Source organism: Eretmochelys imbricata, chromosome 12 (assembly GCF_965152235.1).
Source record: "Eretmochelys imbricata isolate rEreImb1 chromosome 12, rEreImb1.hap1, whole genome shotgun sequence".
In the NCBI taxonomy this organism is placed as follows: Eukaryota; Metazoa; Chordata; order Testudines; family Cheloniidae; genus Eretmochelys; species Eretmochelys imbricata.
Window position 1 is genome coordinate 3331621 of NC_135583.1, and position 17707 is coordinate 3349327.

The following is a 17707-nucleotide window of genomic DNA, read 5'->3' on the forward strand; positions in this document are numbered from 1 at the left end:
AAGGAGAAAGTAGTTAAGGACATTGAGGTCAATGGTAATTGGGACAAAATACAACATGGTTTTACAAAAGGTAGATCATGTTAAACCAACCTGATCTCCTTCTTTGAGAAGGTAACAGATTTTTTAGACAAAGGAAATGCAGTGGATCTAATTTACCGCGATTTCAGTAAGGCATTTGATAACGTTCCACATGGGGAATTATTAGTTAAATTGGAAAAGATGGGGATCAATATGAAAGTTGAAAGGTGGATAAGGAACTAGTTAAAGGGGAGACTACAAGGGGTCACACTGAAAGGTGAACTGTCAGGCTGGAAGGAGGTTGCTAGTGGAGTTCCTCAGGGATCGGTTTTGGGACCAATCTTATTTAATCTTTTTATTACTGACTTTGGCACAAAAAGCGGGAATGTGCTAATAAAGTTTGCGGATGACACAAAGCTGGGAGGTATTGCCAATATAGAGAAGGACAGGGATATCATACAGGAAGATCTGGATGACCTTGTAAACTGGAGTAATAGTAATAGGATGAAATTTAATAGTGAAAAGTGCAAGGTCATGCATTTAGGGATTAATAACAAGAATTTTAGTTATAAACTGGGGATGCATCACTTGGAAGTAATGGAGGAGGAGAAGGACCTCAGAGTATTGGTTGATCACAGGATGACTATGAGCCGCCAATGTGATATAGCTGTGAAAAAAGCTAATGTGGTCTTGGGATGCATCAGGCAAGGTGTTTCCAGTAGAGAGAAGGAGGTGTTAGTACCGTTATACAAGGCACTGGTGAGATCTCACCTGGAATACTGTGTGCAGTTCTGGTCTCCCATGTTTAAGAAGGATGAATTCAAACTGGAACAGGTACAGAAAAGGGCTTCTAGGATGATCCGAGGAATGGAAAACCTGTCTTATGAAAGGAGACTCAAAGAGCTTGGCTTGTTTAGCCTAACCAAAAGATGGCTGAGAGGAGATATGATTGCTCTCTATAAATATATCAGAGGGATAAATACCAGGGAGGGAGAGGAATTATTTAAGCTCAGTACCAATGTGGACACAAGAACAAATGGATATAAACTGTCCATCGGGAAGTTTAGACTTGAAATTAGACGAAGGTTTCTAACCATCAGAGGAGTGAAGTTCTGGAACAGCCTTCCAAGGGAAGCAGTGGGGGCAAAAGACCTATCTGGCTTCAAGATTAAACTTGATAAGTTTATGGAGGAGATGGTATGATGGGATAACGTGATTTTGGAAATTGATTGATCTTTAACTATTCATGGTAAATAGGCCCAATGGCCTGTGATGGGATGTTAGATGGGGTGGGATCTGAGTTACTACAGAGAATTCTCTCCTGGGTGCCTGGCTGGTGAGTCTTGCCCACATGTTCAGGGTTTAGCTGATTGCCATATTTGGGGTTGGGAAGGAATTTTCCTCCAGCGCAGATTGGAAGAGGCCCTGGGGGTTTTTCACCTTCCTCTGCAGCATGGGGCACGGTTCACTTGCTGGAGGATTCTCTGCACCTTAAAGTCTTTAAACCACGATTTGAGGACTTCAATAGCTCAGGCATAGGTTAGAGGTTTATTACAGGAGTGGGTGGGTGAGATTCTGTGGCCTGCGTTGTGCAGGAGGTCAGACTAGACGATCATAATGGTCCCTTCTGACCTTAAAGTCTATGATTCTATGACATGTGTCACCAGGTAATGCTGTTATACACAGTCTTCCCAGTTCTTTTTCTCAGCCCATGAGCAAACGTTCAATATTGGGAATATATGCAGTGGTTTTAGTTTTTGTCATGCAAGATTCTGTGTAGAGATAGAGATAGTGGTCCTTGCAAAGGGAGCTGTGCAAGCAGCAGGAGAGTTTGCTGTCTGCCATGGTCTCTGATTAGAGTCCATTCTTAAAGCAGAACTGCTTCCTGTGAACTGAGCATTGGTTCTGGCCGAGATTCCTGAAAGAGGGGATTGACTGCTTGTGGTCCAGGACTGAACAAATTACGACCAGAATGTACCCAGTCCCCAAGTCACTGATTTCTCCTCTACTGGGAAGCCAACCTGCAAATTCCTGGATATCTGCTCCTGTTCAATAGAAGGGTGAAGCTGGTGTCAGAAGGGACACTGGTGTCAGAAAAAGGGGGAATAGTGTGCACTGCATACACAATGAATGTAAATTCCCTCCAGCAGGACACTGGAAACCACCCTATCACCTCCTTACAATGGCAACAAACGCAGAATGGCTGCAGTCACAATCCTGAGAACAAACTTTGAAGGCACAGTGCAATGACTGTGATACCTTTATTCAGTCCAGAAAGACAGAGATCTCAGTTCTTTGCACCAGGCAGTGCAAATACCTATTTAGCATTGTTCAGCTCCAGTCACCAGTTTCAGTGGAGTCTGCAAATGTCCTGGCTGTGGGGCTGGGGGATGAGTGAGAGGGAGGGGAGAAGTAGGAAAGTGAGCTGGCATCAGAGCAGTTCAGATTGCTGGCAGCTTAATTCAGATATGCATTGGTTATTGTTTTAATTGTCAACCAGTGTGTATGTGGCTAATTGGCATATTTCTCCATTAGCCACAACTCCAGTACAGCAACCATGTTCTTTAGTGCTATCTCACTTGCATTTGGGATACCGACAGTTGTCTTGAGCTCCCCTGGATCCAGGCCTCAGAATCCTGCAAGTTCACTGTTTGCTTGGGCCAGTATTCATCAAGTGAAAGACAAACCTTATCCATCAGAAGAACACCTATTACAGCTCAGAAACATGCTGGCATTTTGAAGAACATCAAGCCAGCGAAGCTATGGTCTGGAACCCTGGCTAGGTAGCATCATTGGATTGAGTTTTAGGGTCTCTGGTATTTGCAGTACATTGAAAAAAGGGGATATAAAAGTGAAACTGTTACACTCCAGGTCCTTGCCAAGGGAGGGAAGGAAACTTGACTTTCCAAATCATTTCACTTGATCCCAACTTGCCTCCCTCTCAGAAAGATTTTGACTTGACCAGTCAGATTGATAAATAGGACTAAATAGAGTCAGCCTTCCTCAGTTTACATTTATTCATCACTTCACGTAGGCTGCCCAGCTTCCACATTGACGCTTTGCTAAGAACAGGTGGGAGGAGAATTGATTTGACACTGGTGAGTCTAAGACCAACATTCCCCTAGTTGCACTGCTGACTGTAGCTGTAACTAAAAGCTAAGGACTTTTTCTTGCTAACCAGGATGACACTTTCTCCTTCTGTGTCTTTTTCCTCCCAGGGGCTGTGTCATCGGACCAACGTTTCATTTCAATGTACCATCCCTAAATTTTGGCGATGTCTCCTTTGGTGAGTATATTGTTCTTAGTTGCCAGTAGTAGGTGAGATCAACTGCGATATTAAAATGAAACACTTTCGTGCAAGAGCATCCACTGCATGAGATCCTTTCCGTAAGGCTTTGGGGTACTGAAACAAGCTTTGTTTTGTAGAGTCAGCTGATTTGTAAGATTAATACGTAATGGAAGTATTCCACATTGCAAAACAAGCACGGAGAGCTCTTTGCTGATGGATCAAGGTATTAGGGAGACAGTCCCGATAATTGCATCTGGAAAGACCCAAATTTCCCACACTGCATTTGGGCAGCTCTTAGTCACAAACGCATGCACATTAATGGGACAAAGTTCTTGAAAAGAAATTAGAATGTATTGTACTTTGTCAGGAATGATAGGAAACATTCAGCACCATCTGAAACGAGGGGGAGGAGTTTAACTCCTCTTAAAGTTTTTGAATGGCAAGAGAAAACTAGGAGTTCTCAGGTTACATCACTTTATATTATGTGCCATAGAATGTCCAAAGTCAGAGTTTTATAGTAAGTAGTAATATTAGCTCTTTGTATTCCATTTCTCATTTGGAGATGTCAAATAGGAGGAAGCAACCAGTATAGCTAGTGTCAATATTATACAGTATCCACCAGTGTTTTTTTTTTAAGGTAGGCCTTGGCAGCAAAGTGGCAAGAAATGGTCTGGTCTCAGAAGGAGAAAGGGATGGGAGGTAGAGTTAACTATTCTCTGTACATCTCAGAGAGAGGAGAGTTAGTCATATCACTAACCTGTACCTGTCCTGGGAAATTATTTGAAATCCAAGGCAAAGAAATTACTTATTCCACTGTCCTTTAGTGTGAGAAGTTAATTCATCCTGTGTGGACATCTCGCTATCACTTACCAGCTAATATGCCCTTTCAATAGCTGTGTGGTAGGCACTGATGTCCTAGATTCTGGTTTCTTCTCTATTGAAAGCATGGCATTGCTGACATACTCTTGTGTCCCTGCATTCAGAACATCTCCATTTAAATGCAGATTCTGACTCTCCATCTCAGCCTTACAAAAGTCTTTTCCCAGAGATGATCTAAAGTTTAAATGTGAAATCAATTGTGGATTGATTGAAGGCACATTATCATTCTTGCCTAGTGTGCCTCTGTGCTTTCATGCTGTCCTTGGATTCTTTAAGAAAACTAATTACCGTTTCTGAGCACTTTCTTCCTTTCCATGTGTCACCATACTGTCTTTTACTCTTATTTCCTTTTGAATAAAAAAATAAAATAACTCCAGACAGTTCATACTGGAAAAAAAGGAATAGGTGCAAAAACAATTAGGTAATGTGAGTTTCATTTCCTTTAATCTGATTTCATTAATGAGGCTCTTTCAGCATTAAAAGAGAGACTTTCTTATCCTTGCTCCTTTTAAAATATACTAATAACTATTGCCATTGTCTGGCGACTTCAGCCAATTTTGGGATTCTAGATAGTGTACATGTATCCTCCAAACTGATCTCCAACCTCCTTGCTAAATAACTTCCACAGAAGATTTCCATGCAGCTGGCCTGAGACAGGAATTTATCACTGTAGGACATGGGTAAATGACATCTGCATCTCCAAGTGGTTTCTTTCCGTACTTGAATGCATCTGATGCTTTGTAGCTGGAGAGTGGATGATGTGCCATTTCTACCACAGGTTTAGTTGACTGAGCAAGCGGACCAATTCTGCCTGCTCTCATGAGTTAACCCCCTTTTTTGCTGCCTTGTGCATGCCCTGTAAACTACAGAAGTGATAGAACATTCTTGCCAAGTACAATTGTCATACTGGGATGCAAAAAAGAGCCAGTATGCGAGATAACTGGAGCTTAAACCATTTAGAGGGCTGTTGGTAGATACCATTGCCCTGAATTTCACCTGGAACTGAATTTGACAGCCAGTGCACCGTATAGGTGTTATACGTATTCACCAGCCTGCCTTGCCTTGCCTAGCAAGTGAGTAGGTTTGTTTTGAACCAGCTTCCAAGTGGACTTCAAGGTTGTGCTAGTAACGAATACTACAGCAGGAAGTCATATGGTGACTGTAGTGAGATCTCTAGCAGAGAGGAAGGGGAACAATTTCTTGGCCAAATGAAGGTGGAAAAGAGTGTTTCTGGTGTTTCCAGTTTCTATCTGGAAATCCATGAACAGAAGTAAATTTAATAGATTCTTCCCAGATCTCAAACTATTTGGCAATAGATGGGCCGACACCCAAGTTTGAGGGAGCAATCAGATTTTGGCCCGGTTCTTAAGAATGTTTCCCTCGCCAACTGAATGTTTCCCCATCACCTCCTCTTTTTCCAGACTGATCTTAATCCGATCAAATAGTACAACTTCAATGGAAAAAATGGGACAAGCAAAGGTTTGAAGATCAGGCTGAGTTAGCATTTATAACTGGTGCGAGTACAAGAGTTGTAAAACTCATTTTATTTAGAATAAAGAAGTAATCCTATGAGTGTCTGATTTACAGTGGAAAAACTAAAAGAACCAGCCTTAGTTCCTTCAGACTTGAACTGTGACAAAGCACATGGTAACTCATGCAACCAGTATAGTTATTATTTCCCCAACAACAGCACTAGTTCCTGACAATGGGATTCAGGACAGGTAAACTCCCAACATGTATTTGAACCCACTCGGCAGGGAAAGCAGTCTTCAGATTTTGATGTGCCTTGGTAGTGATAGCATTTTTAGTAGGTAGCAGGAGTGAAGCAGCTTTGCTCATATTTGTCACTAATGATCCAGTCCTGCTCTTAGTGAAGTTGACTGAAGTTTCACCATTTCATCCACTGAGAACAGGACCATGTCTTAGATAACAGCAAACTTGCAGTGGAAAGATCTTGGGGGGGGCAGGGATAGCTCCGTGGTTTGAGCATTGGCCTGCTAAACCCAGGGTTGTGAGTTCAATCCTTGAGGGGGCCATTTAAGGATCTGGGGCAAAAATTGGGGATTGGTCCTGCTTTGAGCAGGGGGTTGGACTAGATGACCTCCTGAGGTCCCTTCCAACCCTGATATTCTGTGATTCCATGGTGCTGTAGTTCCCAAAGGATTCATCATTGTGATTCTTTTGCCACCCTTTCTCATGAGGAGTACCATGTGCTGTATTTTATTTATGTATTGAAAATCATGGGGTAAAATGCTGTTCATGAGCAAGGGTAGCAGAATCTGGGTCTTATTCCAATATGCCTATCACGCTCTCTCTAGACTTAGGTTTAAAAATGAATAATAATCAGTGCTAGTTAGAGAGGACTTGTCCCAACTAAAGCTGTAATGAAAATCTTCCCACATTTGGTGATCAAGAATCGTAAATTAGTATCCCCATGGAATCAACCTGTGTGATCAATTTACAGGGAAACCAAGTGAAGATTAATTACTTGCTTAGCATCTCAATTAACTGTGATTCAGTCTGAAAAGAGCTAAATTCCAAGCACAGCTTTTATCATTCTGAAATATTCACACTAGAAATCAAGGGATAATTAGTGCATAAACTCATATTCAGTGACATTCTTTTATAGGCTTTCCTCGGTCCTTATCGTGTTGCCTCCGGAACACGTCTTTGATCCCCATGACATTCAACCTTTACGTCCCTGGGGATGGCCCCGGGGATCCAAGTGTTACCAATTTTGTTCAGACCTTGGACATCACAAGAACATCCTGGATAAAGGGAGCCCAGGGAAGTGTCAAGCCAAAAGAATTTATCATAACACCCAGTAGTGGTACCATCCGCCCTCATGGGCTCCTGGATATACAGGTATAGTATGTGTCAAACTACAGTTGAACAGGAGAGTCTGATGGTTTGCAGAGCTAAAACAAGGCTTTTGTTACTGTTGGGTTTATTGTAAAGTAATAATCCAAGAGCTTTTCATAACCACAGTTTTGGGGGCGCTCAAGGAGGTGCAGTTCAGTTTCCAAAACTGCAAGGTCCAGATTATGAATTTCAACCACAATAGTCACATATTAATGAGTTTCCTGATGTGGGTTTAGAAAACTTCTCAGAGCAGTTGGTCTTTGATTTAAAGTGGAAGGAGGAAGAAATAGGATGGAAAGCAATAGTTAAAAAGTAATGTTTTACAGTATATAAGCAAAAATAGTTCACTCTCTTTTTCATTCTTACATTCACTCTCCCACTAAGTCTCCTTAAATGCAATGATCTCCGGGGGGACAGTGAAAGTTAGGGTATCCATTAATGATCCCAGTCACTCTTGGGCCAAATTTTGCTTTCAGTTACCCATTGTAAATTTGGAATAATTCTATTCAAGTCAGTAGTCTTCCTCTGGATTTACATTGGTGTAACTGAGAGCAAAATTTGGCCCCTTGATTTTAAAGCCACAATGAATTTATTTAATTTACGTTTGTTCAGGAGACCTGGGTTAAAGGGAGTGTTTTAAGCCTTGCTACCAGGCTGAAGGAGCTAATAGCATCATGGAAATGACTGTTTTCCCCATTTTTGTAGCTGGGATTTTGTCATGTAACACACAAAACAAAGCCATGATCTCATTCTAGTGACAGTGTGTAGTGTTTGGTTTGCATTTCAACTCATAGCCAAAATATGGTACCATCCACTTTCATATTCAGCTACAGTTGAAGGTGATTTATGGGATGGATTTCCACCATATCTGTAACATTAGCTTGAAAGTCAAGGTCTTTTTATGAGGAGGAGGTTTTAGGCAAAGCTGAACTCTGGCATAGGGATCTGCTCTTGCGTAAGGATTGTGGTGTGGGTTATGGAGCAGAATCCTCTGTCTCTTTATGCTTTAGCATGGAAGTTTGGAGGAGATAAACCTTTTGGGGTCTCTCGGTTCTTAACTTGGTTTTGCAAAGATCCCAGGGCATCCAAAGTATTCACTTGTGGAGCAAATTCAGCCTTGGTAAGTGGACACATTTAAGTCAATGGAGTTGCACCTGGTAACATTAAGCTAGTATTTGGTCTTGTATCTCAGTTCAGAGATTGTCCAAATGTAACTTTACTCTAAGGGGCCATCTGTTGTAAACAAACCTACAGATGAAGATTTAGGTCAAAATCCTTGTGATAATCATCAGACCCACACAAAGGGGAAGAGGAGAAAAGGCAAGTGTGACTTGCTGACACCCCAATATTCACCACCGTCATGTAATTAGAATATGTTTTGTACAAAGTATGTCTTGTGAGGTATCATTCTAAAAGCCTTAATCTGCTAAACATTAATATCTCATTGGATTGTACGTGCTATCATCATATGTGAAGTTCTGAAGTTTAGCTACGTATGTGTTACTGAAACATGTTGTGAGGCTGAAAACACCCACAATCAGCCTTTCAGGTACAACAGTAAAAAGACCAAACAATGCTAATGGCTTGCTGAGGAAATGCACAGAAGCACAAGGAACTGTGTACAACAGAAACCTCTCAGAGACAGCACTACACAATGGGGACTGTTTGACCCAGGTCACAGCAAAAGAGCTTTCCAGCAAGTGGGAAGAAGATATAAAAGGGGGGACAATGAGATCATGATGGTACCTCACTCTCCCTGCAACAATACACCTGGAAACACCTGAGGGGCAAGGACTGAACTGTGGGAAGCGATGGTCCCAGGCTAGAGGGAATCTTTAGCCTGTGTATGAAAACTTGGGAAAGCCAAGGCAATTTCTGCCTTAAGAATCTGCCAGCCTGTTTATCACACAGGGTGAGGATTTGTTAATTTATATGCTACCTATCTAGTGTGTTAAGCTCAGTTTGCGGTTTTTGTTTATTTACTTAGGTAATCAACTTTGATCTGTTTGCTATCTCTTATAATCACTTAAAATCTGTCCTTTGTAGTTAATAAACTTGTTTTTGTTTTCAACCCAGTTTGTGTAATTCATAACTAGGGGGCCAAAACTGTGCATATCTCTCTCCACATTGAAGGAGAAGGCAAATTTCAATTAGCTTATGCTGTACAGTTCTCTGTGCAGTGCAAGACAATACAATTTTGGGTTTACTCTCCAGAGGGGGAGTGCACTTGAGTACTGGGCAATTCCTTAGCTGAAAGCTTCCCACGCAGTATTGATTTCAGTGTCTGTGTCTTTCTGCAGCTGGGTGTGTCTTTACCTGTGGGTGTGCTAGAGGAGGCTTGAGGGCCTGGCTTAGCAGGACAGGATGAGGGAGGCCAGGCTGGTGGAACAGGCAGGCTCAGTGGTACCCCAGTACTTCAGGTGGCACCCCGCAAGCTTAGTTGTGCTGTAGGTCCTGAGCTGTGCTCCTGGAGAGGATGGGAGATGTATAATGCAGCACACTTTATTTTTATTCCATATGGTAACACTCCTTGTAGCACCTTTGCTCAGGAGTCCATTGAGCTGGTCACATCCCTGAGCCAGCAGACCATGGCCCATTGTGACATATGCAGATGTCATTAGCCATTCCCACAGCTTTAGGCTAAAATGGCTGCTGTGTGGGAGTGGACATTCTTCCTCCACTAGCCCACCTTAATAGGACAGGCCAGGTTTTGTCTTTGGCATTTTGGCTTTGTTATTCTGCTGTCTAAAGTAAGAAATGTAACAAATATAGCTGTTTTCACAGTGGAACTTTCTATTTTGCACTGTGTCTGATTTCTCCAGGAATTTTAACTTATCATTCCACTGTGAACTCATCTTCAGACAGATCGAAGAAGAGACACACTCCTTTTTACAGAGTAGTGGCTAAAATAAATCAGAGAAAACAGGCACCAATAAGTATCATCCTTGATGTGCACACAATGTGGGAGGATTCTGGATGACGATGTGTTTGCTAAAACATAAGGATGACTAGGGTCACTTCTGGCTCCTTTTCATTCTTAATGAAAGCAAACTTAGGAAGGCCATCCCTTCAGACCCCTGTGAGTGCTCAATACCAAGATGTAGAGCTTGCTGAGGAAAAGAACTGCAGCTTTTTGAGCCATCATGGATGCCCATTGTTATTTAAAGTGATCCTCGTTGGGGAAAAGTTCAAGTGCTGGAGGAACCAACCAGGGGCCATGCTCTTCTTGATCTCCTGCTCACAAAGAGGGAAGAATTGGTAGGGGAAGTAGAAGTGGGTGGCAACCTGGGCAGCAGTGACCATGAGATGGTCGAGTTCAGGATCCTGACAAAAGGAAGAAAGGAGAGCAGCAGAATATGGACCCTGGACTTCAGAAAAGCAGACTTTGACTCCCTCAGGGAACTGAAGGGCAGGATCCCCTGGCAGGCTAATATGAGGGGGAAAGGAGTCCAGGAGAGCTGGCTGTATTTTAAAGAAGCCTTATTGAGGGTGCAGGAACAAACCATCCCGATGTGCAGAAAGAACAGCAAATATGGCAGGCAACCAGCTTGGCTTAACAGAGAAATCTTCAGTGAGTTTAAACACAAAAAAGAAGATTACGAGAAGTGGAAACTTGGACAGATGACTAGGGAGGAGTATAAAAATATTGCTCAAGCATGCAGGGGTGTAATCAGGAAGGCCAAAGCACAACTGGACTTGCAGCTAGCAAGGGATGTGAATGATAACAAGAAGGGTTTGTTACCATTCACATTTAGGTATTTTAGCAACAAGAAGAAAGTCAAGGAAAGTGTGGGCCCCTTAGTGAATGAGGGAGACAACCTAGTGACAGATTATATGGAAAAAGCTGAAGTATTCAATGCTTTTTTTGACTCGGTCTTCACAGGCAAGGTCAGCTCCCAGACTGCTGCACTGTGCAGCACAATATCGGGAGGAAGTGAGCAGCTCTCAGTGGTGAAAGAACAGGTTAAGGACTATTTAGAAAAGCTGGACATGCACAAGTCCATGGGGCCGGATGCAATGCATCCGAGGGTCCTGAGGGAGTTGGCTGATGTGATTGCAGAGCCATTGGCCATTATCTTTGAAAACTTGTGGCAATTGGGAGAAGTCCTGGACAATTGGAAAAAGGCAAATATAGTGCCCATCTTCAAAAAAGGGAAGAAGGAGAACCCGGGGAACTACAAACCGGTCAGCCTCACCTCAGTCCATGGAAAAATCATAGAGCAGGTCCTCAAGGAATCCATTTTGAAGCACTTGGAGGAGAAGAAGGTGATCAGGAACAGTCAACATGGATTCCCCAAGGGCAAGTCATGACTGAACAACCTGATTCCCTTCTACGATGTGATTATTGGCTCTGTGGATATGGGGAAAGTGGTGAACGTGATATGGATTGACTTTTGCAAAGCTTTTGATAGGGTCTCCCACAGTATTCTTGCCAGCAAGTTAAAGAAGTATGGATTGGATGAATGGACTGTAAGGTGGATAGAAAGCTGGCTAGATCATTGGGCTCAATGGGTAGTGATCAATGGCTCAATCATAGAATCATAGAATATCAGGGTTGGAAGGGACCTCAGGAGGCCATCTAGTCCAACCCCCTGCTCAAAGCAGGACCGATCCCCAATTAATGTCTAGTTGCCAGCCGGTATTAAGTGGAGTGCCCCGGGGTCACTCCTAGGGCTGGTTTTGTTCAACATCTTCATTAATGTTCTAGATGATGGGATGGATTGCACCCTCAGCAAGTTCATGGATGATACTAAACTGGGGCGAGAGTTAGATATGCTGGAGGGTAGGGATAGGGTCCAGAGTGACCTAGACAATTTGGAGGATTGGGCTAAAAGAAATCTGATGTGGTTCAACAAGGTCAAGGTTTTTAAGGTCAGGCTTGACAAAGCCCTGGCTGGGATGATTTAATTGGGGATTGGTCCTGCTTTGAGCAGGGGGTTGGACTAGATGACCTCCTGAGGTCCTTTCCAACCCTGATATTCTATGATTCTATGATTCTATGACAAGTGCAGAGTCCTGCACTTCGGACGGAAGAATCCCATGCACTGCTACAGGCTGGGGACCGACTGGCTAAAAGGACCTGAGGATTACAGTGAACGAGAAGCTGGATATGAGTCAACAGTGTGCCCTTGTTGCCAAGAAGGCTAATGGCATATTGGGTTGTATTAGTAGGAGCACTGCCAGCAGATCGAGGGAAGTGATTATTAATTGCCTTCTATGACAAGATAACTGGTTCTGTGGATGAAGGGAAAGCAGTGGATGTGTTTTTCCTTGACTTTAGCAAAGCTTTTGACACTGTCTCCCACAGTATTCTTGCCAGCAAGTTAAAGAAGTATGGGCTGGATGAATGGACTATAAGGTAGATAGATAGCTGGCTAGATTGTCAGGCTCAACGGGTAGTGATCAACGGCTCCATGTCTAGTTGGCAGCCGGTATCAAGCGGAGTGCCCCAAAGGTCGGTCCTGGTGCAGGTTTTGTCCAGTATCTTCATTAATGATCTGGAGGATGGCATGAATTGCACCCTCAGCAAGTTTGCAGATGACACTAAATTGGGAGGAGAGGTAGATACACTGGAGGGTAAGGATAGGATCCAGAGTGACCTAGACAAATTGGAGGATTGGGCCAAAAGAAATCTGGTGAGGTTCAACAAGGACAAGTGCAGAGTCCTGCACTTAGGACGGAAGAATCCAATGAAACGCTACAGACTAGGGACCGAATGGCTTGGCAGCAGTTCTGCAGAAAAGGACCTAGGGGTTACAGTGGACGAGAAGATGGATATAAGTCAAAAGTATGCCCTTGTTGCCAAGGAGGCCAATGGCATTTTGGGATGTATAAGTAGGGGCATTGACAGCAGATCGAGGGAGGTGATCATTCCCCTCTATTCAGCATTGGTGAGGCCACATCTGGAGTACTGTGTCCAGTTTTGGGCCCCACACTACAAGAAGGATGTGGAAAAATTGGAAAGAGTCCAGCAGAGGGCAACAAAAATTATTAGGGGACTGGAACACATGACTTATGAGGAGAGGCTGAGGGAACTGGGGATGTTTAGTCTACGGAAGAGAAGAATGAGGGGGGATTTGATAGCTGCTTTCAACTACCTGAAAGGGGGTTCCAAAGAGGATGGCTCTAGACTGTTCTCAATGGTAGCAGATGACAGAACAAGGAGTAATGGTCTCAAGTTGCAGTGGGGGAGGTTTAGGTTGGATATTTGGAAAAACTTTTTCACTAGGAGGGTGGTGAAACACTGGAATGCATTACCTAGGGAAATGGTGGAATCTCCTTCCTTAGAAGTTTTTAGGTCAGGCTTGACAAAGCCCTGGCTGGGGTGAATTAATTGGAGATCGGTCCTGCTTTGAGCAGGGGGTTGGACTAGATGACCTCCTGAGGTCCCTTCCAACTCTGATATTCTATGGTTCTATGATTCTAGGACACTGGTGAGGCCACATCTGGAGTATTGCATCCAGTTTTTGGCCCCCCCCCCCCCACTACAGAAAGGATGTGGACAAACTGGAGAGAGTCCAGCAGAGGGCAACGAAAATGATTAGGGGGCACATGACTTATGAGAAGAGGCCGAAGGAACTGAGTTTATTTAGTCTGCAGAAGAGAAGAGTGAGGGGGGATTTGGTAGCAGCCTTCAGCTACCTGAAGGGGGATTCCCAAGAGGACAGAGCTAGGCTCTTCTCAGTGATGGCAGATGACAGAACCAGGAGCAATGGTCTCAAGTTGCCGTTGGGTAGGTCTAGGTTGGATATTAGGAAAAACAATTTCACTAGGCAGGTGATGAAGCACTGGAATGGGTTACCGAGGGAGGTGATGGAATCTCCATTCTTACAGGCTTTTAAGGCCTGGTTTGACAAAGCCCTGGCTGGGATGATTTAGTTGGGGTGGTCCTTCTTTGAGCAGGGGGTTGACTAGATGACCTCCTGAGGTCTCTTCCAATGCTAATCTGTGATTCTATTAAAAGAAAATATCAGTTGGTTTGTTAAAGCCACATTTCCCCATTTTTCCATTCTATGGATCACTTTATATTTAAAAAAATAATCTTGGAGCCCATCTCTGATCCTAGACTTCCCAGTCCCTTACAGTTTTGGTCTCAAAATGCTCCACCAGATAAGGCTTCCTGGACCAATGATTGTTCAACGATCCTCAACTGAGAACCATTGATACAACTAATGCAACCTTACTCAACAGAGTCCTTCTCCAGCAAATGATCTCCAAGTTCCAAAAGCCCAACAAAGGAGATACTAGAGGTTGTTAAATGAGCACCCTATCTGAGGGATTGCTTTAGAAAGTAAAGTATTTGTTCCCCTTTTCCTGCGCTAGGTGACCTTATGTTCCAACACTGTGAAGAAATATGAAACGGCATTGGTGGTGGATGTGGATGGTATCGGAGAGGAAGTGCTGGCACTCCTAATCACAGCGAGGTATTGACACTCCATTTGCATCCATTCCCCCTTTGTCCCTGTGTCAGCTACACTGTGCTGTCATATACACAATATGGTGTATTTATCCCTCCATTCCAAAATGAGAACCACTGTTTAATATGATTATTGTGCATAGTTGGGCATGAGAACTAAATCTGATATGGGAGTGGCAAAGTATTGTAAACAACACATGCTGAAAAGCACCTGTACTAAAGATAAGGGAAGGGCCCTGAGCCTTTTTCAACACAGGAAGAGTAAGAGTATACGTTATTGTCCGTGACTTTCAGTGTTCGCAACAGGTTTCATGCGTGAAGAGCCCAACAGCTATTCCTTTTCATCCTGAGTACTGTACTTAACTCAGGTTTCCTGCAGTGGAAAATCTATTTGGCATGGAGACATCCGCGGCATGGATGGCAATGCAATGATGGGGCTAGTTTCAGACAATTAGCATGTGGATTAATACTGAAGAGTTTAAGACAAAATTCTGAATTTTAGCTAGGAGAAATAAACAAAAGATAGTGACGAGGGAAGAGTATTATTATTATTATTATTTGCTTTATAGAATGAGCTCAGCTTCATCTGCTTTCCCTAGTTTTAGTTATTTGCCATCAGAAATTTGAGCCAGGGGTCATTTTTCCTGGGTCAGATACTATAGGACTGTTGTGACTCGGTTGACTTCAGTGCAGTTACAAAAGGGATGCATTTGGCCCTGTATGTATAATTGTGTATATATAGATGCGGGGGGTGTTGGGGAACAGTTTTAAAAGACCTTGGTACTGGCAATATCCCTTTGAAGTCAATGTGAACTTTGCCATTGACTTCAGTGGGAACAGAGTTAGGCCAACACTGAGTCTGGAAAATCCCACTTGGAATCAATTTTGTAGGATAATTAGGAGATCATCATGCAGAAACACTAATGAACATGAGCTTCATCAGCCTCGTGGTCCCCCTGACTCCTCTCTGATACATCCTGCAGAGGGCAGCAGTTGCCCCAGTTTGTAAATTAAGACGTTTTCCTTCTATCAACCAAATGTCTTCTCAAATCCAGATAAGGGAGGAAGATTTGTAGTCTGGGTTAATGGGCAGGTGTTGCAGAATGACAAGAGACAGAAAGCTCCCTGGAGGCTCAGATACAAACCCAAAATCACCCTTTCCAAGTAGGTTTTAGGGCAGGGGTGTCAAGTTAATGCACATTAACACAGATTTGGCAGAAATCTCTAGCTGCACATTCCTTCCACGCAGAAGACACAAAAAATAGGAACCAACCAGTACATATCGTCCAGGCTAAGAAAGCTCAGAATGTTAGCAGGGTTCCAGTCTGAGAAATTGTACTCTGCTTGAATGCTTGCTGGTGTTAATGAAACACTGTTGAGTAGAGACCCATCGCAGTTTCCCCACGTGTCCTTTAACAGAGATTGTTGATTAAAAAGTGAATAAAAATAATTTTAATATGATTAATGTCTGTATGAGTGTAAAGCCTCTATGTGACAATGACAAATATATTATGCTCCATTTCACCATATTCTGGGAATAAACAAACACTGTGTTCTCTTGGTTTCTGTCATGCTGTTTTTTGGGGGGCTAGATGTGTTGTTCCTCCACTGCGTGTGGTCAACCCTGTGGTGAAGTTTGGACGGTGTTTCCTGAAGTTCCCTTACCAGCAGGTGGTGATGCTTGTGAACGATGCTGAGCTTCCCGGGTGCTACGGGGTTCTCCCTCAGGTTTGTCATCTCATCCTCCCTTTCTGCTGCTTCTCTTCCATTTCCATGGGGCTCTCTGAGAATGGAAGGGGTATTTCCCCACTAGCACATAATAGATAGTATCAAGGGTTGTATTATTGTTGTCTCTAGCCTCACCCGCATTTGATGTGAGAATGTTTGAGTTATCTTCTTTGGAACTCTCTTGCAAGTGAGAACTTACAAGTTCTTAAAGGGGAGGGTCCCACAGCATTGAAACCAGGAGTGATTCTTTGAAAGATACAATACATTATAAACAGCAAGGGTTTCTTTCTGAGAGGCTGTAGTTCACAAGAAGAAAGGGAAGAAAGCCACTGACTGAGTCCATAGCTGGCGGTCTGTGTGGCATTCCCTGATATTTCATGGTGTAACCCATTCTACAACAGGAAAGGGGAACAATTCAAAGCCTTCTGTGAACTCGGTTTATGAGTCAGCTGTAGGCTGGGCTGAATAGATGCAGCTGCTGTGGGAGCCACTGGGCCAGATTCAGTAGTGGTTTAGTTACACATTAGGCATTTGTTGGTTAGAAAGCAGGTGTCAGTGTTGACTTGCACCAATCTACAAGATTTTCAAAGCAAGCAGAACTTGCAAGCCAGGGGCTCATTTCACTTTACTGGTAAAAACCAGACTGCAGTCTCTGGCAACAGAGAGGTCACTGGCATTTGGGCATGGGGGCCTCACAACTCCATATCTCCCATGAGGACTGGAGCCAGCCAAGGAAGAGTTGGGCCAAAGTGCCTGGAAGGTACACTGACTCAGCATATATTCCTGGGAGCCTCCATTGGTGAGCCCCAGATGGAACCTAAAGCTGCATTCGTCCTAGGGTGAATCCCTCTTGGAGACATCTCTCCTGAGAGCAATGGAACTCCTGTGCCTACATGGATGAGTCAAACCCTGAAGGAGCTGAAGGGGAGAGTTGCTTTCCTTCCTACCTCACAGGAGAGTGTAAGATAAAGCAGCTAGGCCACTCCTTCTCCAATTTGCTAAGACCAAATTTAGCCCTGGTATAATGGAAATGGCACCTGTTTACCCAGAGCTAAATTTGGACCCTGCAGAATACCAAACTGGTGCAAGTTTTGCTACTTACACTTGTTTATACCAGTTTCTGGCTAACTTTACTCCCCCATTTACATGCTGTTAAATGTAGTCCATTGTATTTTATTTTTACTTGTAATATCCTCATAGGTGATTGAAAATAATGTCCTTCCCCTCCTATTTTTCCTATTTCCATCTGGCAGACATGGACACTGTTCCATATTTTCTGGGGCACCAGCCAACATAGCCACTGTGTTTTCTTTCATAGTTTTGAGTAACTCTTTCCTAATGAAACCTGGAGATGCTTGGAACAGGTGTTCCTGATATTGAATCCGTTTGATTGGCTGGATTGCCTTTAGGTGATGCCTCGGGCAAGTAAATGTCTGTACTAGTTCCTGGAAAGATTTAGAAACTTGAAGGCCAAAAGGGGCTATTGTAACACAGGCCAGAAAATTTCATCCAGT

General features: G+C 43.4%; 1 protein-coding gene across 1 annotated transcript in view; it reads left to right on the forward strand.

Annotated features, from left to right (window-relative positions):
• Positions 1 to 17707, forward strand: part of HYDIN (HYDIN axonemal central pair apparatus protein) — a 387143-nt gene that overhangs the window by 124346 nt on the left and 245090 nt on the right. Inside the window, exons 12-15 of the mRNA XM_077831048.1 lie at positions 3237 to 3304; positions 6816 to 7051; positions 14372 to 14472; positions 16058 to 16193. Coding sequence (XP_077687174.1) covers positions 3237 to 3304; positions 6816 to 7051; positions 14372 to 14472; positions 16058 to 16193 — 541 coding nt within the window. The remainder of the gene's footprint in view (positions 1 to 3236; positions 3305 to 6815; positions 7052 to 14371; positions 14473 to 16057; positions 16194 to 17707) is intronic.